The following is a 25,454-nucleotide window of genomic DNA, read 5'->3' as shown; positions in this document are numbered from 1 at the left end:
CAAATAGTAGCAGCATTCCATGCCACCATCCAGGGCAAGTAGTGTCTTCTTCTGTGTCTGTCTCAACAGCAGTTTATGGACTTTTCCTCCAGTAACTTGTCCAAACCTTTTTTAAAACCATCTATATTAACTGCTCTTACCGCATCCTCTGGCAACGCATTCCAAAGCTTAATTATTCTCTAAGTGAAAAAAATATTTCCTCCTATTGGTTTTAAATAATTAATCTGTAACTTTGAGTGTCTCCTGGTCTTTGTAAATCTTGATGCAGTAAAAAATCGATCCACTTGTACCCGTTCTACACCATTCAGGATTTTGTAGATTTTGATCATATCTCCCCTCAGCCATCTCTTTTCCAAGCTGAAGAGCCCTAACCTCTTTAGTCTTTCCTCATAGGAGAGAAGTTCCAATCTCTTTTTCATCTTGGTCGCTCTTTTTTGAACCTTTTCTAGCGCCACTATATCTTTCTTGAGATAAGGAGACCAGAATTGAACGCAATACTCCAGATAAGGTCGCACCATGGAGCGATACAGGGGCATTATAATATTCTTAGTCTTGTTAACCATCCCTTTTTTTAAATCATTCCTAGCATCTTGTTTGCTTTTTTGGCCGCTGCCGCTGCACATTGGACAGAAGGTTTCATCATATTGTCTACACTGATACCCAGATCCTTTTCTTGGGCGCTAATCCCCAAGGTGGACCCTAGCATCCAGTAACTGTGATTCAGGTTATTCTTCCCAATGCATCATTTTGCATTTGTCCACATTATATTTCATCTTCCAATTTCCTAAGGTCTTCCTGCAGTTTTTCTACTAAGGAGAGTACCGCAGGGATCTGTCCTTGGGCAGGCTCTTTATTACATCTTTGTGAGTGAAGTGATATTGAAGAAAGAATGTCTGGTAAAGTTTGTCTTTCTGAGAATGATGGCAAATTCTTTAATAGAGTAGACACCCTGGACGGTGTAGATAACATGAGGAGGGATCTAGTGAAGCTTGAGAAATGGTCCACAAACTGGCAACTAAGATTTAATGCTAAAAAATGCAGTGTCATGCACTTGGGCTGTAAAAATCCAAAAGAACAGTTTAGTTTAGGTGGCGAAGTACGAAAGATGGATGGATGTTCAGACTATTTGTACATTTAGATAAATATTACATTTAGCATGCAAAACTGCATAATTTGGTTATTACTGGTTTGTACAATTTGAAAAAATAAAAAAATCTATCTTTAAAATTCTGACACTACCTGTGGCTTTCTGGTATAAAATTACCCTCAAAATGTTAAATAAAATGTATTATTGAATAAGAGTCTGAAAAATTAGAAATCCTTATGAGCTAATCTTTATATCAGTATTATGCAATTAATGTATATGTTTATCTATTAAGCATAAAAATAGAAATTCATGCTCTCTTATTTGAAAATTGATGCATTTAAGTTAGCAAAATAGACAGGTTATATTGCTCTTTAGCTCTCTCTTGTGGCTACAGTGTGTAATTTGTCACACATTAAGAAAGTAGTATGAGAATCTGCTGTACCCCTCCCTCTTCAGAGTTTTATTTCTCTGAGCTAAGTTTTTGTATAGCGGGTCCTCCTCCTGGGTTATGTTAAGTTATTGAGTCAGTCTGTTCTTTTTCACAGTCTAGTTTTTCTGACTCCTAGTTACATTGTCCCTGCTGAAGTGGAAACGTACTTGTATTTTAAGCAGTAAAATTGATGCCTGCTCCTGAGTAGGCATAAATGTTCACACTTTATAGGCACGATTTCTGCAAAATATGTGCTAATATTATATAAATAATATTATATAAACATAAAATTAAAAAAGCCAAGCGCTACACCTCGTTTTTTAATTTTCATGCTGTCCAAACAAAAGACCTCGGCAGTAACTCATTTCACATGAAGTATCTCACTCCAAGACCCACTTGATCTCGTCATTGGTCTTAACCTATTACATTCTCCTGTGTTATCTACTCTTTAACATATTTTATTATTAAAGCCAACTCTTATGAATTATCCAATGAGTTAAAAATAAATTCACTTAGCTTTCAAATATGAAACTACTTCATTCGGTCCAAATGCCATGAAACAACTTCATTCGGTCCCAGTACCAACAATGGCCATGTTTCACATCCTTCCGATTTGTAGCAAAAAACAACTCGGAAATGTGAACAGCTAATAATGTTAGAACAAACACTTTCACCAATGCAATAGAATGTCACAAAAAACAGTGCTGCTGCAGTTTCAGTAAAGGAAGTTTCAAATGACTGGAGGAAAAAGCCTCAGACTGGAACCCTTCCACCACCACAATGGTGGTCCAAGGTGGTCAGGCGAACACCTCTCTGGCAAAAAACCTCCAGACCGACTCCCAATAGTAGTAAACTTGAAGCAGGGCTGTTGTGCAAAAGATAGAGGAAAAATCCACTTATCTAATTTGTTGATCGGTACACCATATCTGCTGCCTCAGGGTGTAAAGCAATCTTTTGATCTTGAGATGTGGTTTGCGTCCAGCTTAAAGTTTGATCGGATCGCTTTACACCCTGAGGCAGCAGATATGGTGTACCGATCAACAAATTAGATAAGTGGATTTTTCCTCTATCTTTTGCACAACAGCCCTGCTTCAAGTTTACTACTATTGGGAGTCAGTCTGGAGGTTTTTTGCCAGTGAGGTGTTCGCCTGACCACCTTGGACCACCATTGTGGTGGTGGAAGGGTTCCAGTCTGAGGCTTTTTCCTCCAGTCATTTGAAACTTCCTTTACTGAAACTGCAGCAGCACTGTTTTTTGTGACATTCTATTGCATTGGTGAAAGTGTTTGTTCTAACATAATCACATCCTTCCGATGACACCTCAGGGCTAGGACCAAAGTTCTCTGTATTTTCAGTTCATATTAGCATATAAAGGCTCGTAAGTGGAAAAATAGGCACTTCCTGCCCAGTTAATATATGTGACCTATTATAAAATAAGAACATAAAAATAGCCTTACTGAGTGAAATCAGTGGTCTATCAAGCCCAGTAGCCCGTTCTCAAGGTGGCCAATCCAGGTCACTAGTACCTGGCCAAAACCCAAAGAGTAGCAATATTCCATGCTACCAATACGGGGCAAGCACCTTTGTGCCTACGTTTATGCTATTTATGTGTAGGAGTTCCTGAGGCTTGACAGTGGATGGAATGGGGTTAGGACTGGCACTTATGTATATATGGCAAAACCACATCTACTAGGGTTGTCCAGAAAAACCAAAAGTTGGAAAAACTGTTCAGATTGAAGTTTTTCCCATGAATTTGATTGTGATTTATGGGGTCTCTCAAAGCCACTGATTATATAAAAGAAGACATATTTTATATGTTAACATGTACATTTTTAATTGTCTTTCCTGTAAATGAATTGTGTATATATAATTGTAACCCACCTAGGTGTTAGGTGGGCAAGAAATATTAAAATAAATAAATCTGTTTTTCTTAAAATTTGCTATTATTTTTGCTTAATGGGAACAAATTTCTTGGTATTATAGCTATAACTTTTAGGTTTTCACACTCAGCAATGAAATATTGTTAAAAAGACATTTTATGTCAAGTCTTTTATTGAGAAAGAACAATAAATCAATACAGAAATAACACTACAGAGTCTCCAATATGCTTATTATAACAAGTGGGGTTGGATTCCTTAGAACCTCACTAATACCGTGTTACAACCACAAAAGAATAGGAAAACATTCTCCTGTCATCAAATAATGATAAAAAAACATTTTATGCAAAACATCTAGCAGTATTTTATTAAATGAACCTTCAATATCTGTGCTTTTTTTGTGGAAAATAACAGAAATTTAACATACTTTGCTAAATATTTACACTTTGGTGTAGTCATTTCCCAATGGCATTCCAAACCCTTGAGCATTCAATGTGTGGCCTTGTTGCAAGGGGTTGAACAGCATCACAAGCTTTATCTTGATTATCTCAAGAAGTTATTGTGGGTCGGATTCTACAACCAGCGCCAGTCGCATGTCAATCATGTACCAGCACTGGTTGCCGAATGAGAATCGCGTCCACAGGGGCTCTTACCAGCACCTATGGTAATTTCCAGCACAAGCCACTCCCACTTTGACCATCGGCACCAATAGGCGCCTCTGTGGACAGGACATCGGCGGCCTATTCTGGAGGCGCCTACATTTTTAAAAATTAGTTTTTAATTGGTTTTAAACAACATGGTCAATTACCACTTAGTTTTTTGCCAATTAACCCCCCCCCCCTTTTTACAAAATTGCAAAACTGGCTTTTAGAACAGGCCGGCACGCTGAATGCTCTGCGCTGCTCCCGACACCCTGAGTTCCTATGAGCGTCGGGAGCAGCATAGGGCATTCATTGTGTCAGCCAGCATTCTGCTTCTGCAGTTTTGTAAAAAGGGGGGGGGGATTAGTTAAGTGGCAGCAGGACGTCTACCACTGCCTAACATTTGGCATCCTTATGAGGGGCTGAATGCTTGAATATTTGGAATGCCATTGGTAGATGATTACACCAAAGTGTATGTGTTTAGCTATTAGTGAAGTATGTTAAATTTCTGCTATTTTCCACAATAAAGTACAGATATTAAGGGTTCATTTAATAAAATACTGCTAGATTTTTTTTGCATAACATGGCTTTTTTTATCAATGTATCATTGCTGAGTGTGAAAATATAAAAGTTATAGCTAGAGAGAAAGTTATTAAATTACTCAGCAACCTGTAATTTAATAACTCTCTCTCACCTAATTACTACTGTCCATTTTTATTTTCATCTAATTGTAACATTCCATCGTTCCAGTGTCATACCTCTATTTCAGTGGTCTCAAACTTAAACCCTTTGCAGGGCCACATTTTGGATTTGTCGGTACTTGGAGGGCTGCAGAAAAAATCGTTAATGTCTTATTAAAGAAATGACACTTTTGCATGAAGTAAAACTCTTTATAGTTTATAAATCTTTCCTTTAAGCTGCCAGAGACTATGTTGAAGCATGTAAGCATTATAAATCAAGATTTCCTCATTCGGATGAAGTGTCTTAGGGGATAGAAATCATATATATAAAAGTTAAGTTGGCTTCATATATATACATAAAGTACATTACATAGATGAAATAAGTAAAAAAGAAAAAATTCGTCAAAACATCAAAAATGCTAGGTTGGGATTAATGATGATTTTACCACCATGAGTTACCTGGATACCTGAGCATTGGCGTATGCATAGTTAAACTCACTATAACACTGGTTCTTTATCACTTGTGGAAGTTATATGTTAACCGTGGGTGTGGCAGACCTATCTGAAAATCAATCCAGGACCTTCCATGTGGAAATATGCAGCACTGCCACCTATTCACCAGGCTAGACTGATTCACTTTTTGTTTTAGATTAATAGATTGGTAATGTGTTGGTTGGCAAGAATATTAGGAAAACATATCTACTGCATTCATTTGTTTTCACAGTCTCACGTTTGTTTTTGTGGTTTATGTTTTTTACAGGTGTTTGCTTCAGAATGGTAAGGACCCATTGATGCTTCTGTTTTATTTTACCCCATTGAAAATGTGGAAGGAAAGTCCTGAATCACAGTATATATATTTTACAACATAGCATACAATTTTCCAAAGCTTTTGTTTCATCTGGGAAGATAAGTATTCTCTTTGTGTTTTTGTGTATGTTCTGTTTGTGTGGTTCATATTCTATATTTTTTTAAAATATTTGCCGCCTTGTAGCATTTGATTGCATTAGTTGACAAATAGCGTTGAAGTTTTTAACCTTTGATTCCCCCCAAATCACAGCAGAGGAAAACAAGTGACAATAAAAGCAAACACCACCTCAATCCCTAGCATGCTAGCCACCCTTTACCCATACACACTCAATTCCTAATCTTCCTACCCATCCTCCCATCCCTCTACCATATAAGAAGGAACCTCAAATCGGACCACTCAGCATTCTCAAGCACATACACTGTCAGCCACATATACAAAAAAAAAAAAAAGTAACCCTAAGTAAGATATTACTGAGCATAAAAGTAAACCAGGGCAAGCAGTGAGTGTATTCTCTCTGTAGTTCCAAGTTCACACTGGGTTCCAGATAAGGCCAACATATCCATTAGCAGGCTCTCAAAACAGATATCCATCAGCTTACAGGAGCAGAAAAAGCCCCTCAAAACAACACAAACCATGGGACCGGTGAGAACCAGCAACTATTCAAGTTTCAAGTTTATTTAAAATTTCTTAAATTGCCTAACCAAACTTTCAAGGCAGTGTACAAAAATACCAAAACAGTGTACCAAATAGAGTCAGGGTGTAGTCAAAGACAAATTGGGGAAAAGGCAAATTTTTTAAAAACATTGACGAACAGGAAAGAAGGGTGGAACTACAATTGATAGAAAGAGAAAGAACATTTAAGGAAAAGAACAAAAGGAAGGGAGACTGGAGTTAAAAACCTTTCCAATCTGGTTTGTTCTTAAAAGGGCAGTTTAAGTAACAAAGACATCAAGGAATAAAAATGTCTTTAACTTTGCCTTAAATTTGGCAAGACTTGTTATTTCACGTAAGTGATTTGGAATACTATTCCAAAGCAAGGGGGCACTAACGGAAAAAATTGTAGCCCTCATTGTACTGATATACTTCAACAAGGGAATAGTTAGAAGGTTGTGAGCTATGGATCTTAAAGTCCTAGATTGATTATATGGAATACATACATAGATGGATCAGAAACTGGTTAGCGGGTAGGAAACAGAGGGTAGGGGTAAAGGGCCACTACTCGGACTGGAGGAAGGTCACGAGTGGTGTTCCGCAGGGCTCAGTGCTTGGGCTGCTGCTATTTAATATATTCATAAATGATCTAGAAACAGGGACGAAGTGTGAGATAATAAAATTTGCGGACGACACCAAACTATTTAGTGGAGCTCAGACTAAAGAGGACTGTGAAGAATTACAAAGGGACTTGAACAGACTAGGGGAATGGGCAACGAGATGGCAGATGAAGTTCAACGTTGAGAAGTGTAAAGTACTGCATGTGGGAAGTAAAAATCTGAGGTACAACTATACGATGGGAGGGATGTTATTGAATGAGAGTACCCAAGAAAGGGACTTGGGGGTAATGGTGGACATGACAATGAAGCCGACGGCACAGTGCGCAGCGGCCGCTAAGAGAGCGAATAGAATGCTAGGTATAATCAAGAAGGGTATTACAACCAGAACGAAAGAAGTTATCCTGCCGTTGTATTGGGCGATGGTGCGTCCGCATCTGGAGTACTGCGTTCAATATTGGTCGCCGTACCTTAAGAAGGATATGGCATTACTCGAGAGGGTTCAGAGGAGAGCGACACGTCTGATAAAAGGGATGAAAAACCTTTCATACGCTGAGAGATTGGAGAAACTGGGTCTCTTTTCCCTGGAGAAGAGGAGACTTAGAGGGGATATGATAGAGACTTACATGATCATGAAGGGCATAGAGAGAGTAGAGAGGGACAGAATCTTCAAACTTTCAAAAAATAAAAGAACAAGAGGGCTTTCGGAAAAGTTGAAAGGGGACAGATTCAAAACGAATGCTAGGAAGTTCTTCTTTACCCAATGTGTGGTGGACACCTGGAATGCGCTTCCAGAGGAAATAATAGGGCAAAGTACGGTACTGGGGTTTAAGAAAGGATTGGACAATTTCCTGCTGGAAAAGGGGATAGAAGGGTATAGATAGAGGATTACTAGACAGGTCCTGGACCTGTTGGGCCGCCACGTGAGCGGTCTGCTGGGCACGATGGACCTCAGATCTGACCCAGTGGAGGCATTGCTTATGTTCTTATGAATAAGTAGGTTGTTAATAAATTCAGGTTGATTATTTGCTCTGGTTTTAAAAGTAAGTGAAAGAATTTTGTAAGTGATCCTATGTTCTATTGGAGGCCAATGAGTTTCTGTAAGAGGGGAGTGACATGGTCATACTTTTTTGCATTGAATATGATTTTAACTGCGGTGTTTTGTACTATTTGAAGTCTTCTTATTTCCTTTTTTGTAATGCCTTTGAGGAGGGCGTTACAGTAGTCTAAGCATGAAATGACAGGTGAATGGATTAAAATGTTCAGAGATGAGGGATCTAACAATTTTGCTAAAGCTTTAATCATACATAATCGATGAAAACAATGTTGAACAATTGAACTGATATGTAAGTGATAAGAAAGTTTACTATCAAATGTAACTCCCAGTAATTTAAGAGAGGATACCACTTTGATAGGTAGATTTTTAAGTATTAGCTGGGATTGAAGAGAGAGGCCATTTTTAACTGGAAAATCCATTAGTTTTGACTTGTTTACATTCAAAGAAAGCTTGTGTATGTCAAGCCAGGAGTTAATCTTTTCTAATTTTTGATTGATGAGAATAATTTCATTAGGTTATTTAGGTCTATTGGGTGAACTAGTTGAACATCATCCGCATAAGCGAATGTTGTAAATCTGATAGATTGACCTAAGGTTATGGGAGGGGCTAAAAAGATATTGAAGAGTAAGGGAGAGAGAATTGAGCCTTGCGGGATACCATAAGCAGTAGTTTTAGGGTCAGAAGATGTTGAGTTAAAGACAACCTTGTAGATCCGGTCAGAAAAGAAAGAGGAAAACCAGTCAAGAACTAGATCTGAGATACCGATATCTTCTAATTGCACGAGAAGTTTGTGATCTATGGTATCAAAAGCTGATGAAAGATCCAATGAAATGAGTAATACCGACTGATGATGATCTAAATGATAAAGAATTTTGGTGGTCAGCCCAATAAGTGAAAGTTTGGTGGAGTGATGTTGACGAAATCTAATCTAATCTAATCCTTAGATTTGTATACCGCATCATCTCCACGTTCGTAGAGCTCGACGCGGTTTACAATAGGAGAAATAGGAAGGAACTACAACAGAGGGTTAGAGGTAGAAGTGTGAAGAAAATTTAGAGGACTTGGGATGCCAAGATATAAGAGTTTCCTTGATTCCTAAGTTGGAGGGAGACTTACATTTTTTGAGAAAAGCCAGGTTTTCAGATGTTTGCGGAAAACTTGGAGAGAGCTCAAATTCCGAAAAGGGGACGTCAGAGAAAGGGCGGGACCGCCGGAAGAGGAAGCAGCGTAGAGCAGGGCTCAGAGAAGGGACGGGACCGCCGGCAGAGGAAGCTGCTGGGCTCACTGGCATCCGGAAACAATGGTAGGCAGCTTCTCCATGCGGGAGGGGGAGGGGGAGGCTGTGGGGGTGCAAGCGGTCCTTCGGGTGGGGGTGCGAGAGGTCCTTCGGAAAGTAGAGTCGGGGCGGGCGAGAGGAGAGTCGGGACGGCATATGCGGTATACGCGTGTGCGCGCTATAGTAAAATTTTTTTACATAAATTTCTGTTCCCCGCGCGCTATACCCGTGTGCGCGTTTTACACGGGTGCGTGGTATATGGGTGAAAATACGGTAGTAACTAAACTTTCACGATGGATTATTGCTAAACTGCCTCCTTTTTTACCCATTCGGTGATTGTATTGGTAACAGTAGCCTGAGGCACATGAACGGGAGAGATAACTTTCTTCGCCCTCTACAAGCCAAGTTTCAGTAATACAAAGAATGAAGCCCAGAGTGCACTACAGATCCCAATCCACTATTCCCTCTTTCCTCTCCCTCATCCTCATTTACACATTATGCATTCATACACTCCCATTGTCAGATATAAGTCTCCAATACAACCAAAAGCGTCCAAAAAGAAAGATAAGTCTCTGGGCATAAAACAGATATCCCACCATCATCGCAAAAAACAATGCATTGTGAAAAGGTCCCAGAAATCCTCCATAACCATAGTCTTGGCTGTTGTTATAGGAATCCAGGTCTCCAAATAACGTGAAATTGTCATCAAGCTCCCCAAATTGAGCACTGAAGATACCAGGAGCTGGCTGTACATGGGTAGACATCCTATCACCAGAATGCCTTGGTCATTGTATTGAATCAAAAAGCTATTTCCAATGTTAGGAGCTGCCCAGCTGTGGGCAAAGTGGCTACAAAGGATTGGGCTTCCGCCACCGTGTCGTAATACTTTGTTGTCCCATTCTGGTGCACCTGAGGCATGCTGGATATAACAATGCAAATCTGATATTGTGGGCAATCAAGGTGGAACATACTGGGGCAAAGGCCTACCTTTGATGTACCACTTTAGTAGAATAGTCTTGAAAGCACAGTATGCATTTATTTGCATACATAAGAGATTGGCCTCCTCTCAACGCTCTTAAAATGGCTTGATTATGAGCTTAGTTCAGGATTTTTATAATTACCACCTGCTGTTTTGCTGCCGTTGTCTGGCGCAATCCAAGTCTGTGTGCCTGTTCTATATAAAGAGGGCCCAAACCAGCAGGCAAAGTAAGTGAGCTAGTAAGCCAAGTCTCCAGTGAGTCTGCTGTTGAGACAGCCATGGGGGAAACCACTGCTTGACCTGGATTGGTGGCATTGAATGCTTTTAATATTTGGGTTTTTGCCAGGTGCTTATAACTTGGATTGGCCTCCCTGGAGATGGGATACTGGGCTAGATGGACCATTGGTCTGATCCAGTAAGGCTATTCTTCTTATATCCTCAGACAAAGCGAAGATCACACCTCCTAGATCTATTTTCAAGGTCTTCTAGTTGGTCCTCCAATGTTGCAATAGATTTTTGATGATGAGTGTGGGCTGCCTCCACGGCTTGTACATGATCATCCAAGACCCCCACTCATTGTTGGAAGGCTACAAACTCTTGCCCCATATTCTCCAGCTTTGCTTGCACTTGTGTCAATTGGAAGAAAGGATTTTTCCAAAACCAACTCCATCGTTGAGGTGACCTCTGTTGTAATTTCTGCGATCCACACAGTCCTGACAGTGGACTCCATGGGGCTGGAGGAAGGCACTGCCATCTTGTGCTCTCCCAGCCTAGCACAATTGCAGTCCTCCTTTGTTGATTTTACTGATATGCTACCTGAAAGAATCACCTTACATAGGTTGGCAGCTCTCAAGGGGATTCACACTGCTGAATCGATGTTTAGAAGGTGGATTAAGGTAAGTTAGAAGGAGTTTTCTGGGAAGGTTGGCAGAAGAGACACCAACTAACGTCCTCCTGCAGCCATGGTGTCTTCTCCAGTTTGTTTTAAATTTACTACTTAGTAGCTTCATTGCATGTCCCTTAGTCCTAGTATTTTTGGAAAGAGTAAACAAGTGATTCATATCTACCCATTCCACTCCACTCAGAATTTTATAGACCTCTATCATATCTCCCCTGAATCATCTCTTCTTCATGCTGAAGAGTCCTAGCCACTTTAATCTTTCCTCACAGGGAAGTTGCCCCATCAGTTTTATCATTTTTGTTGCCCTTTTCTCTACCTTTTCTAATTCTGCTATATCTTTTTTGAGCTGTGTTGACTAGAATTGCAGTTGCACCATAGAGTGGTACAAGTCATCAAGATGGAAGAATGTTCAAAAATAAATAAACAGAATATTTCAATTTGGGTGGTTCAAAAATAGGTAATCTTGAATTCTGAAAAATATAAGTTGGATCAGGAGAATGTCAGCTTAACTGACATACCACAGAGATGTAAAGATAGGTAAAGTGACTTATACATTTGATACATGAAATTAAACTGTCTTGAAACAACCAGTATGAGTTGTTGTTCCAAGTACTGGTTTCTGGTAGTATTTGGTATTTTTGGTTTTGTTTTGTTTTTTGCTTTGAAGGAATAATGCTATAGTTCTGCTGACATTTTAAAATGGTATTGCATCACTCAAAATTAGCATCTGGGACTTGTTAAAGTGATGGGAAATTGGGTTCCAGCAGATCAGATCCACCAAAAATAATATTTTCTGACCGGCATGGAGTTTTACAGTAAAAAGAAACTAGACAGATAAATATTTTTCTTGTGCTAAGACTTTCTTAACCTGCTGCTACATCATTTAAATTTTTCCAGTGCTTAGAGGGAAAAGGGAAAAACGATTTATCCCTTTGCTGTACTCAAAATGAATAAACAAAGGATGTGTGGCCTGAAGGAGAGGGAAGAAGGCAGAGGATTTCCAGACTACTGACTCATTTTCAGAAATGGATCCATTAATCTGATCTGGCGTGACTCGAGATGCAAGAAAGATGAAAATAATGGTCAACAAACAAGTAATGGGTTATATTCTTGTACAGAGGCCAACCAAAACTGCTTTTTCAGTTTCAGCTGAAACCGAAAGCAACCAAAATGCATTACCTGATTTCGGCAAAAACAAAAACTCAGGTTTTATATGAATATGGATCGCTGAGGGCCACCAAGGGCATAGAAACATGATGGCAGATAAAGGCCAAATGGGCCATCCACAATAACCATTATCTCTTCCTCTTTCTAAGAGATCTCACATGCCTATCTCAAGCTTTCATGAATTCAGACACAGTCTCTGTCTCCACCACCTCTTCCGGGAGACTGTTCCATGCATCTGCCACTCTTTTTGTAACAAAGCATTTCCTTAGATTACTCCTGAGCCTATCACCTCTTAATTTCATCCTGTGCCCTCTCATTCCAGAGCTTCATTTCAAATGAAAGAGACTCGACTCATGCACATCTACATGTGTCTATCATTTCCCGCTTTTCCTCCAAAGTATACAGATTGAGATCTTTAAATCTGTTCCCATACACCTTATGACAAAGACCACACACTATTTTAGTAGCCTTCCTCTGGACTGGAGCCATCCTTTTTAATATCTTTTTGAAGGTGTGGCCTTCAGAATTGTGCACAATATTCTAAATGAGGTCTCACCAAAGTCTTATACAGGGGCATTAATACCTCCTTTTTCCTACTGGCCATACCTCTCCCTGTGCAATCTAGCATCCTTCTAGCTTTCGCCCTCACCTTTTCAACCTGTTCGCCCACCTTAAGATCATCACATACAATAACACCCAAGTCCCGCTCTTCTGTCATGCATATAAGTTCTTTACTCCCTAAACTGTACCGTTCCCTCGGGTTTTTGCAGCCCAAATGCATGACCTTGCATTTCTTAGCATTAAATTTTAGCTGCCAAATTTCAGACCATTCTTCAAGCTTTGCCAGGTCTTTCTTCATGTTATTCACACCATCCTGGGTGTCTAATCTATTGAAGATTTTGGCATCATCCACAAAGAGGCAAATCTTACCCAACAGCCCTTCAGCATCTCTCTGCTAAACCCACATGACCCGATATTCAGTACTATTTAGCTGGCCAGTTAACTAGCATTTGGCTGGCTAAGCGCTAATATTCAGCAGGAGGTAGCCAGCTATCTCTGCTGAATATTAGCACTCAGGCCCAAATTCTCTAAATGGCGCCATAAGTTAGATGGCAATAGGTGCCACCTAATTTAATCGTTTTAATTGGTGTTAATTGACGTAATGATTGACTGCATCATTTAAAACCCGATTAAAATGTCTTTAAAAGAAACACCTATAAAACGCCTATAAAAAGGATCATGTCTACAGAGGCGCCTAACAATGCCTAAGGTCCAAGTAAGCATGGTTTAGGTCAGAAATAACCTTAGGCGCCTCTAGGCACCTTTGTTTAACAAGAATCGCATCTACATAGGTGCTGGAAATGTAGGCCTTCAAAACTCTGATCTATATTACTAGTGCCTGTGTTTAACGGTAGGCATGATTCTGCATGATTGACACGTGATCAGCAGCATTTTGGTAGGCGGCTGCTGATATAGGTGCCGTTTTTAGAATTCAGCCCTAAGCCTTTCTCTATTTGCCTGCTTTATCTCCCTTCCCATTTCTGTCTCCACCAGTTTTTCTCACTCCCTCTCTTTCAGTCCCCACCACTCTGTCTCCTTTCCTCCTCATATCTTTCTTTCTATTGTTTTTTTTTTTTAATATCACTTGCTTGGCTGCCTTTCACAACAAAGCTCTTCCTTTCTTTCTCCTTTCCTCCCCTTTCGATGAGAGTCTCTTTCTGTTCCCCTCCAACCAGTCTTCACTACTCAGTCTCTGTCTCTTTTTCCTCCTAGTCAATCTCACCAGACTCTCTTTCTCTCTCTTGTCTTCCCCATCAGCCAGTCCCATCAACTTCTCACTCTCTTTCTCACTTTCATACAGACTCTAGCACTCTCTTCCCCCCTAAACAATAAAATCTCTTCCTGTCCTTATCTGTTGATGTTGAAGAGCGGGGCAGGAAGGAGAGAGTCGGCGGGTAGCTGAACAGGAGACAGGCAGAGAGCAGCGGGGAAAAGAGAGAGAGAAGGCAGGAGAGAGTGAGGGGCAGCGGTGAGAGATAGCTCCGCCCACCCCTCCGACATCATCCAACCTCTGAACCGTAGCTCCCCCTTAAAAGGGAGAGGCCAACGGCACTCAGCCATTCGGTGCGCTTTGCGAAGGGCCTTAAGAAGGGATGAGTCACTGCAAAGGAGAGCAGAGGGCAGCCGCAACACACAGAAGACACACAAGCAAGCCGGGAGAGCAGAGGGCAACCGCAGTAGACACAGAAGACACACAAGCAAGCCGGGAGAGCAGAGGGCAACCGCAGCAAACACAGAACATACACAAGCAAGCCAGGAGAGCAGAGGGCAACTGCAGTAGACAGAGAAGACACACAAGCAAGCCGGGAGAGCAAAGGGCAACCGCAGCAGGCACAAAAGACACACAAGCAAGCCGGGAGAGCAGAGGGCAACCGCAGCAGGCACAGAAGACACACAAGCAAGCTGGGCGAGCAGAGGGCAACCGCAGCAGACGCAGAGGACACAAAAACAAGCAAGGAGAGCAGAGGGCAACCACAGCAGACGTAGAGGACAGCCATAGTATACCGGCAAGCGGGCAGCAATGGAAGCAGCAGACAGAAGCAAGAAGTTGAGCTACCCAGTTTTCTGCCATATGTATGACTACCTCCCCTCTGGGAGGTGGTCTTATGTATGCACTCGATGCGGGGAACTGGAGAGCCTGAAAAAACAAGTCAGACTCCTGGAGGGCAGAATATTGGAATTGGAAGGACTTCGAGCAGTGGAGGAGGAGGATAGGGATGCAGAGAACGTCATGACAGAGGAAACCATCGAGGAAGAAGTCCGGGAGTTAGAGAAGTTCATCGAGGAGGCATACAGGGAGGCTGTGGAAAATCAACAGCAACAGTGGAACTGCCCAGATACAGATACACCTACAGAAAGTGAGGACCATCTGGAGGACAATCACAAGGAAGAAATGGGCGACACAGCAGCGAGATCTGGAAACAGCGGAGGGAACCCACAAGAAGACGAGTCCAGTGCAAGCCAACGCCAGGATGAGGGAAGATGGATGTGCACAGAGGACACGGACCTACGGCTGGAGAGATGGTCATACACCAGAGACATGGACCTGTGGCTAGAGAGGCAAGAGAAGATAAAGAGGATAGCAATCATCGTGTGGGACTCCATCATCAGATAAGTCAACAGCCACATAGCGGGAGGAAGACAGGATCGGCTGGTGATCTGCCTACCGGGAGCCAAGGTAGAAGACATACTGAGCCGCATCGACAGTATGGAAGAGGAAGATACGGCGGTGGTGATCCATGTGGGGACAAACAACATGAGCAACAGGAACTACAACAGGGAAATACTGAAGGACCAGTTCTGGACGCTAGGAAGGAAGCTGAAGACCAGAACGCAGAGGGTAACGTTCTTGGAGATCCCTCCGGTACCTAGGGTCAACGAGAAGAGGCAGACGGAGCTGCAAGCAGTCAACGTGTGGATGCGGCGCAGGGGTGAGGAAGAAGGAGTGCCATATTTATAAACGATCTGGAAATTGGTACGATGAGTGAGGTGATTAAATTTGTGGACAATACGAAGTTATTCAGAGTAGTGAAGATGCAGGAGGATTGCGAAGATCTGCAAAGTGACATAAACACACTCGAGAGATGGGCAAATGAGGTTCAATGTGGATAAGTGTAAGGTGATGCATGTCGGTAACATGTCAGCCCCCCTTTTCCTATCTGTCCAGCTGGTTTAGCTTTCATGTATTTTAGCAGCGGATTATCAAAACAGCTTACCATGGTCTTTTCCAAGTATCCTAGCAGTCTCCGACTCTGCCATGCAAATGTATTACAGCTAGGTCGTTAATATTTAAATGAGCATTCCGGGTGATTCTCTGTTATCGCCGAGTGATTCCCTAACCTCTACATTTGCGAGCAAAATTTTTTGGCAGGTCTGAGCTGTCCTAGCCTTACTTTTTGATCCGTGCCTGAGCGCTGATTGGCTCAGGCATTGACAGGAAAGTAAGGCTTGACAGCTTAGAACTACCAGAAAATTTTGCCATCATCAACCCCCGCACTTGGGCAGCAGGAGGGATGTCCACTCCCTCCCGCCGATGCCGTTAAATAAATCCCCCCAATACCACCCCCGATAGTGAGAGGAATGCCCACTTCTTCCCGCCACTGCCATTAAGCAACCCCCCCCCTCCCCGACAACCACTCTGGCAGCAGGAGAGATGCCCACTCCCTCCCGCTGCCAAGCAACCACCCCAGCACCTCCCCGACCCAGCAACGGGAGAGATGCCCACTCCCACCCGTCACCAAGCAACCACCTGCCATCTCCCTGGCAGTGGGAGGGATGCCCACTCTGTGCTTATCAATAGAAATCCTTTAAACGTGGTCAAATAACTTCCAAACTGGCCTGTATTCGTATCATAAGCACACACATCAATAGCCAGCAGACAAAACATAAAAGTTACTTTATTTAAAGAGCCATCAGAGACGGCGCTCAAAATGATTAATAAAACCCAACCTTACTCGATGAGCAATAGTATCTGCCACTGGCTTCCTCATTGGCTCAGAATTATCACTATTCTTCCCAATACGTATTTTCATTTGTATTCATCAATTTCAATAGATTTAAAGAAGAACTTATCTTAAACTGTTGTCCAAAAACCCAAGATATTTGGATGAATAGTGATATATCTGAGCCAATGAGGAAGCTAGCGGCAGATACTATTGCTCAACAAATATGTTTTTTTTTCTCTCATTTTGAGTGCCACCTGTAATGGCTCTTTAGATAAAGTAATTTTCATGTTTTAAGTGTGTGAGTTTACGAATCATAGAAATAAAGCATTTTCTTTTACTTGCAACCCTATGTGTAAAATTGTGTTTGTGCAGGTTTCGATCCTGATCATGTTACAACGTGGCCATTCTCTCGTTTGCTGTGATGTGCTCTTTCTATCCCCTGGCTACAGAGATAACTGAGAGGGCTAGGTGGGAGCAGCAGTTACTTAGATGAGCGAGAAAAATGGTGCTGAGGGATTTCTGTGCACCACCCTTTTTTGTTTCGCTGGCTCCATTGATTTATGACCCTCCTAGTTGCTTCCACCCGGGCTTTTACCTCTCCTCTCTCATTTGTCTCTCACTCTTACCTGTTCACTCCTTCTTCCTCCCCATTATGTGCTCTCTGCTCATCCTTCTTGTTCCCTCTCCCTAGTGTCCAAAGTGTGCTTAGGCTGTCGCACATTTGTGCCTGGCCCCTTTATCAGCTGGTAGCTTTAATCTCTGAACTTTTCATACTGTCAGAGTCATGGTTTTGAACTTTATGTTCACTTCAGAAAAGATTGCATCATAATAATAATCAGAGTACAACAGATAAGTAAATGAAACATGTTCCAAAGCTAATAATGATCTCAACTCCAGCCATTCCAAGCTTTGGCGTTCATCAGTTGATTCCCAGATGTTGCTTTTTGAAAAGGTCTGAATAGATGACCTCTGTTTTGAGTTTTTTTTCTTCATTAGGATATTTTAAGGGTAAAGGGTCAGGGATTTGATATTCTGCCTTTCTATGGACCAAGCAAAGCAGTTTACATTTTTATATGCAGGTAATTTCTAATGGGCTCACAAGCTAAATTTTCAAAGTATTATTATCTGCATTTTTTTCACAGCGTATTTTGGCAAGGAAAAAGATTTATAGTGCTACAATCCTTGCTGAGACAGGTTCTCAATAAACTGGATAAAAACACAGAGCCAAATAGAAAAAATATGAATTCTCAGTTGGTTACTAATTAGAAATCCAATACCTTCATTTTAAAGTATATTATGCTCACTTTACATGCAGTGTGGTTATGTTGGTTTTTCTCCCCTAGTATGCAGAAGATGAAGCCAGAAGACATGGAGTGGTTGGATGGGTCAAAAACACAGGAGAGGGAACTGTAACGGGCCAAGTTCAGGGGCCAGAAGATAAAGTCAATTTAATGTAAGTATTAATACATCTGTATTTGAGATTTTATGAACAATTAACAGCTGTAATAATTTTTAAATAAATATGATTTGAATTTCATTTTTCAAAACATGAGGTTCGTTCAAATTCTAGGGCTCTGTTTTGGCTTTAATACTCAACCTATTTACAGAGTGTGCATGGTGATATGGATTATATTACTTTGAAAGTAAAACTGAATGAGAGGCTTTTAAGAAGTTCATCTTTAGGTGAAGAAATCGGTTACTAGCTGATATTGAGCAATGCTCTGATGTTTCCATAAGCCTGACTTTGGAATGCAGGGAAATGTTTTGGAGAATAATGTGAAAAACAGATTTCTTTTCCATCTGTTGTGTCCTTGGGTAGGTGTGGTATTTGAGTGGGATGGCTATAGTTCAGTAGTTCAATCCACCTCTGGGCTAGCTGTTGAATTCAGTCGTATTCAGCTTAATTATTAATGTTTAAAAGAATAGTGCATCCTCAGCAGCTGCTTGCTGTATCTCTCTCAAGTTTTAATAAACTAATTCTCATCAGAATAAATTTAGAAAAGTAAATAAATGAAGCTGTCACATTCCTTTTATTTATTCTTAAAAATATTTTTAAAATTTTCTCTCTTTGATGAGCTAACATTGTCCCAGGGCTTAAAACTCTGTATTACTGATATTGTGCATTGCTTATTTTATTGGAACACTTTCAGTCTGGACTATGATTTGTACAATAGAGAACTTGGCAGTGTTTAGTTAGTTATTCCTGCTGAAGCATTGCTCGGTTAGGAAACTATTTACTGGACAGGTGTCAAGCAGTTTATATAAGAATTTATTTCTGGCATGACATCAGTATGCGTTGAAGCTGCATAAAAATCTACTCTGCTTTCCTTTATTTTTGAAGTTTGTCCTGTACTATATTAAAGATGCATTCTCAGGGAAAGCATAGGTAAGGTCTCTTGGCCGACACTTTTGCCCATCAGTTTCCTCCTCCTACTTTGGGTTCCCAGTTCTGTTAGAAGAATCCTTCATTGGGCTACATTGCACAAGCATTTCCATTACCATTTTATCCCATGCTGTACTACTCCTTCAACCACTGCAGTGACAGATTTCAGCTCCTTATGGAACTGGGTAAGCATTCACCCTAAGTTTGGCTAATAGGAATCACTGTTGAGCAGCAACTAAGACTCCTTTCCCAGTCCCTAGGGCTGTATGAACTGCTGCCACAGTATTTCTAGTTATCCTTAAAAAGAATAAAAAATAAAATGTAAAAAAGCAATTTACAATAAAATTTCCCATAAATATTACCAAAACAAAAAACCAAGGAAGTAGTCCAGAGGAATTAAAATAAAGCACAGAAGAAAGTAGCAGAAAGAGGAAGGAAATAGTAAGATCTCAATCTGTATACTTTGGAGAAAAGGCAGGAGAGGGGAGCTATGATAGAGATGTTTAAATACCTATGTAATATAAATGCGCATGAGTCGAGTCTCTTTCATTTGAAAGGAAGCTCTGGAATGAGAGGGCATAGGATGAAGTTAAGAGGTGATAGGCTCAAGAGTAATCTAAGGAAATACTTTTTTACAGAAAGGGTGGTAGATGCATGGAACAGCCTTCTGGTAGAGGTGGTGGAGACAGAGACTGTATCTAATTTCAAGAAAGCGTGGGATAGGCACATCGCAAAAGAAATCTGTGGTAGAGACATTTAATTTTCAAAAGGGAGACTATGATAAAATAAGGAAAATTGGTTAAAAAGAAGCTAAAAGGATCAATTGCAAAGGTAAGGACTGTAAATCAGGCATGGATGTTATTTAAAAATACCATTGTGGAAGCCCAGACCAAATATATTCCACATATTAGTAAAGGTAGAAAGAAGAGGAAATGAGAGCCGGCATGGTTAAAAAGTGAAGTGAAAGAGGCTGTTAGAGCCAAAAAAACATCCTTTAAAGAATGAAAAAAGGATACGAATGAAGAGACACAAGCACTGGCAAGTTAGATGCAAAGCATTGATAAAGAAAGCTAAGAAAGAATATGAAGAGAAACTTGCCAAAGAGGCAAAAAGCCCATAACAATTTCTTTAGGTACATCAGAAGCAGAAAACCAGTGAGGACCGTGGGACCTTTGCATGATCAAGGAGCAAAAGAAGCACTCTGGGAGGATAAGGCCATAGCGGAGAGACTGAATGAATTCTTTGCTTCGGTCTTTATAGAAGAAGATGTAAGAGATCTACCAGAATTGGAAATGGTATTCAAGGGTGATGATGCGGAGGAACTGAAAGAAATCTTTGTGAATCTGGAAGATGTACTAAGTCAAATCAACAGGTTAAAAAGTGATAAATCACCTGGACTGGATGTATACATCCCAGAATACTAAAGGAATTCAAACATGAAATTGCTGAACTGCTGTTAGTAATCTGTAACCTGTTGCTAAAATCATCTGTAGTACCTGAAGATTGGAGGTGGTCAATGTTATGCCGATTTTTTTATTTTTTTTTTAAATTTAATATTTCTTTATTGGGCAAAAGCAACAGCACAGAAAAGACAAAAATGCATCCGCCAAGTCACACCACCCACCCCATACAGGGCAGAATACAATCATAACAAAACAAGTACAAAAGGAGGCAGATGTCAAAATGGAAGCATAAGCCCAATACAGTAGTTTTAAAATAAACCAAGTCCTCCCACCCCCACAACAAGCTAGTCAACCCAAACAACAGAAGACAGAGATGTAAATCAACAACCAAACCTCCCCCCCTTCCCACCCACCCCCCCCTCCCAGACCTGTGTGGGAATCGGTCCGTACGGAAAAGAGAAAAAGACAATAAATAAGAAAGGAAAAAGAAGAAACAATGCCAACCAGACGCCTGTCTTGGAAAAGTAAGAAAGAAGAAAGGAAGAAAGAGAAACAAATCAAGGCTCCCCGTCAAGAGCAAAAAAGAAAGAAAAAGAAAGGGTAAAAGAGTAAAAGAAAAACCTCCAAGGGTAAGTCAAACACAGGGAGAGGCCACTCCTAACCACCCCATTAACAATTCAACAACAGGCTCCTCTCTCTGTGCGGAAGGGACAACCAGTACACCTCCCAGACATCCTGAAATTTAGTCCAAAGGTGCTCCACGCGTGTCCCCACTGCCCTCCGTTCCAAAAGAGCTAGATCAAAGAGCGATAATTGCCACTGGGAGAAGGAAGGAGCATGCGGCGCCCTCCAGAATATCAAAATGGCCCTCTTAGCCAGAAGGAGAGCTTTGAATACCAACATCCGCTGCCCAACAGAACATCGAGGAAAAGCAGCTCCATCATAAAATAGGGCAATGGTAGGGGTACATGCAGGCAACGAGGGAAACAAGGATGACAAAAAAGCCAATACCTGCTGCCAGAAGGCCCGGATCCGAGGACAAGCCCAGAACATATGTCCCAAGGTGGCAGAGGACGTCGGACACCTGGGACAACAGGCATGAGCAGCAAATCCCGCCCGATATGCCCTCTGTGGTGAGACAAAGGTACGATGAAAAAATTTATATTCCTATTCTCTATGCAGCATATTAAAAGAGAGAGTGCGCAGAGAGACAAAACAATGGGAGATCAAGGTGGAGGGGATAGTGCACCCCAAGTCAGCGCTCCATGCCCCAGCCAGCAAATCAGCCCGCTCCGTGGACTGAGAGAGCTGTGATGCAGTGACAAAGAAACGAAGCCGCGGGGCTGAATCCTCCCACAAAGCTAGACACCGACCAAAACACTTCGCTACCGAAGCACACAGGGAGGTCCCATCAAGACTTAGAATATAATGTCGAAGTTGTAAATAACCATAGGCATGCACTCGATCTAGTCCGTATAAGGACGCTAGCTCGTCCGAAGAAAGAAGAGTCCCTTGTTCAGTAAGAGTATCCCCCACTCTACGAATCCCATGCGCATGCCAATGTTGGAAGATGCGATTAGTACTTTCCGGGCTAAATTGTAAATTCCCCACAATTGGCAACATGGGAGAGATACTATAGTTAACACCCAATTGTTTACAAAGCACCCGCCAAACAAGTCGCATATAGGACCAAACCACATGCCCCCGTAAAACCGGATCCAGCTGGACGGATGGTGCATGCAGCAAAAATAAACCCGAAACAGGACGCAGAAAATCCCTCTCCACCGAAAAGGTCAAGAAGGAGGAGCTCTCCAAGCACCAATCCCAAACCTGGCGCAGGCCACACGCCAGATTATATGAGCGTAGATCTAAAAGACCGAATCCCCCCTGTTCCTCCGGCAGCAGCAGAACGCGCAGGGGCAAACGAGGCCGTCGTCCCCGCCACAAAAACACCCTCAGAGCACTATATAACTCCTCCAAATCCCTACGGCGGAGCCAAATTGGCAAAGTCTGTAATAAATAAAGCCACCTGGGAACTATCATCATATTATATAAGAAGATGCGTCCCGCAAGGGATACCGGCAGAGCCCTCCATAATCGTAGACTCTCGACAGATCTCCGAAGTAAAGGCCGCACATTCAGCTCATAAAGGCGCGCTAAAGAAGAAGGGATCAGAACCCCCAGATATTTCACCTGCCGGGAGGCCTCCTTCAGGGGGAAATCAGACCACAAATAAGAAATATTTAAATGAAGAGGGAGCGCTTCTGACTTGGACACATTAAGTTTAAGACCCGAGAGTTCCCCAAACTTCCGGAACAACTCCAACAAGACGGAAAGATTGGCGACCGGTTCAGTTAAGATAACCATGATATCATCTGCAAAAGCCATACTACGTAAAGAAGAAGTGCCCACCTCCACTCCGGTGAGCTCGGGATGCATTCGAATGTGAAGTAATAAAGGTTCCAAGAATAGAATGTAAAGCAAAGGAGACAGGGGACAACCCTGCCGAGTGCCCCGGTGCAAAGAAAAAACCGGAGAAGCAACCCCATTGACCAGCACAGCAGCCGCAGGATTAGAATAGAGGGCACGGAGAGCCCTCATATAAAACCCAGCCACCCTGTAACGATGTAGTAACGGGAAAAGAAAAGCCCACTCAACCCTATCAAAGGCTTTTTCGGAATCAAAGCTAATAGCCAGGGCAGGCAACCTCCGAGCATCACAATGGGCCAAAGCGATCAGGAGCTTTCGGACATTATGACCCGCCTGACGACCTCTCACAAAACCTACCTGATCAACCCCCACCAGAGAAGGAACCAGCGGAGCCAGTCTATCAGCCAAGATCTGGGCTAAGATTTTAAGATCAACGTTGATAAGGGAAATAGGTCTATAAGACTCTACCAAAAGAGGGTCTTTGCCCGGTTTGGGCAGTACGGTAATTAACGCCTGATTTGAGCAAGGTGGAAAAGAACCCCCAGTCACCGCCTGCTCATAAAACTGTCTCAGGGGATCAGCTACATAGCCCTGCAGCAGACGATAGAATTCCCCGCTGAATCCATCCGGACCTGGAGATTTACAAAGAGGTAAGTTTTTAATAACCCCCCAAAACCTCCTCCCTAGTAATAGGAGAGGCCAGACCCGCACTATCGGTATCTGAGAGTCGGGGCAAAGGCAGAGAGTCTAGATATGCTTGAATCAGAGAATCCCAGTCCACCACCTCCGCTGTGTAAAGGGAGCTGTAGAAGCTGTTCAAAATGGGACTCAGCTGTAACCAGCCGTCCCCCAGTATCTCTAAGTGAAGTGATGGAGGAGGAACCCCTTCGTGCCCTGGTCAACTGGGCCAGCATTCTGCCAGGTCGATTACCAAAGCGGTGTAACCTGTATTTGTAATAAAAAAGGGATTTTTGGGCTCTGTCATGTAAAAGGACATGGAGCGCTGACTGTGCCATCTGAAAATCATGCTTATGAGACACAGTGGGGGAATGCAGCATTAAAAGTCTACTCTCCCGTACTCTACGTTCAAGAGCCAAAATCTTTGCCGCCATCATTTTCTTCCGGCGAGCACTATATGCCAACACAGCCCCTCGAATCACTGCCTTGGCAGCCTCCCAAAAAAGAACACCATCACCTGCATATACCCCATTAAACTCAACATAATCCCGCCATTGCCTCTTGATACGGTTTAAAATCAGGGTCAGAGTAGAGCCCTACTGGAAAACGCCAGCGCCCACCACCCCCAGAGGGTCTATCCGCAAGACTGACATCCATCCATACCAGAGTATGATCAGAGAGGACCAACGCTCCAATCTCAGCTCTGTGAACTGCATAGAAGGAGGAACGCGAAAGAAAAATATAGTCTATTCTAGAGGAGGAATCATGCACCCTAGAAGTATGAGTAAAATCCCTCTCCCCAGGATGGAGCGTTCTCCACACATCTACCAGATCTAAGGTGTTCACCCAGCCATTAAGCCCATTATCCGATCTCCGAGAGGAACCGGCGGACCCCTTGGTGGAATCCAGCACGGGATCCAAAATAGAGTTAAAGTCCCCCAGGAAAATTTTTCGGGCCACAGGAGTCTGGGGCAGGGACATTAAGACCCCCAAGATCTTGTTATAAAAGGCCCTTTGAGCACTAATGGAGCATATACAGACATCAAAAGGACAGGTTGCTGATAAAGGGTGCCCTGAACCAATACATAGTGACCCTCCGGATCCGAAATTACCCCAGTCATGACAAAAGGCAGCGATTTATGTATCAGCAAAGCCACCCCTGCCTTAGCCCTTGGAGAAGAGGCAAAGTAACATTGACCTACCCAGGATTGTCGCAGCTTACCATGTTCCTTCTCATTAAGTTTAGTCTCTTGCAAGCCCACAATGTCAGCCCGATGTCGAGCCAAGTGCTGTAAAATCTTGGTTCTTTTAATTGGGGAATTAATACCAGACACATTCCACGTCACACAGCGCACACCCCGCTTAGGTATCATCCAAGACCAGAACCCAAAGATACCAGCACAGGAGAAAAACATAAAATAGAAAATTCCTGCCGAGAGTCCCAGCCCTCCTCTCGGCAGCCAAACATCCGAAACACATACAAACTCAACTTCCCATCATCCACACAGATCCAAGCCCCCCTCCCCACTCCCCCCCCAACCCCAACACCCCCCTCCCAAACCCCCCCAAACCCCAAAGACCACCACTCCAGAGAAGGGACACTAAAGGCCCAAGTCCCCCCCTCTCCAACCTCCCAGACAACAACAACCCCGCACCCAGTATAATGTAGAAAAACAAAAAAGAAAAGAGAGAAAGAAGGGCTAGAACATCAACTACAACAACCCCTCTTCCAACGTGTGCAGAAAGATAAGCCAAGTATGCCTGAGCACATTCGGGCAAAAGGCATATGCAGCACCAAACAATGGCAAAGATAGCATGAAGTATAGAAAAAAACAAAGGAAAAGCTCCAAACAAGTGCTGTATCAAATGCAAACAGTAAATTAAA

The 25,454-nt window shown here is 42.3% G+C and overlaps 1 protein-coding gene across 2 annotated transcripts in view; it reads left to right on the top strand.

The window, feature by feature from the left end:
• The window catches only part of ACYP2 (acylphosphatase 2), a 182,931-nt gene that overhangs the window by 25,546 nt on the left and 131,931 nt on the right, over positions 1–25,454 (top strand). For both annotated transcript variants that reach the window (XM_033939916.1, XM_033939917.1), the window contains exons 2-3: positions 5,475–5,491; positions 18,019–18,128. In XM_033939916.1, the coding sequence (XP_033795807.1) occupies positions 5,475–5,491; positions 18,019–18,128 (127 nt within the window). The remainder of the gene's footprint in view (positions 1–5,474; positions 5,492–18,018; positions 18,129–25,454) is intronic.

Source organism: Geotrypetes seraphini, chromosome 3 (assembly GCF_902459505.1).
Source record: "Geotrypetes seraphini chromosome 3, aGeoSer1.1, whole genome shotgun sequence".
NCBI classification, from domain to species: domain Eukaryota; kingdom Metazoa; phylum Chordata; class Amphibia; order Gymnophiona; family Dermophiidae; genus Geotrypetes; species Geotrypetes seraphini.
The sequence above is the reverse complement of the archived record's forward strand: the minus strand, read 5'-3'. Positions and strand labels throughout refer to the sequence as shown.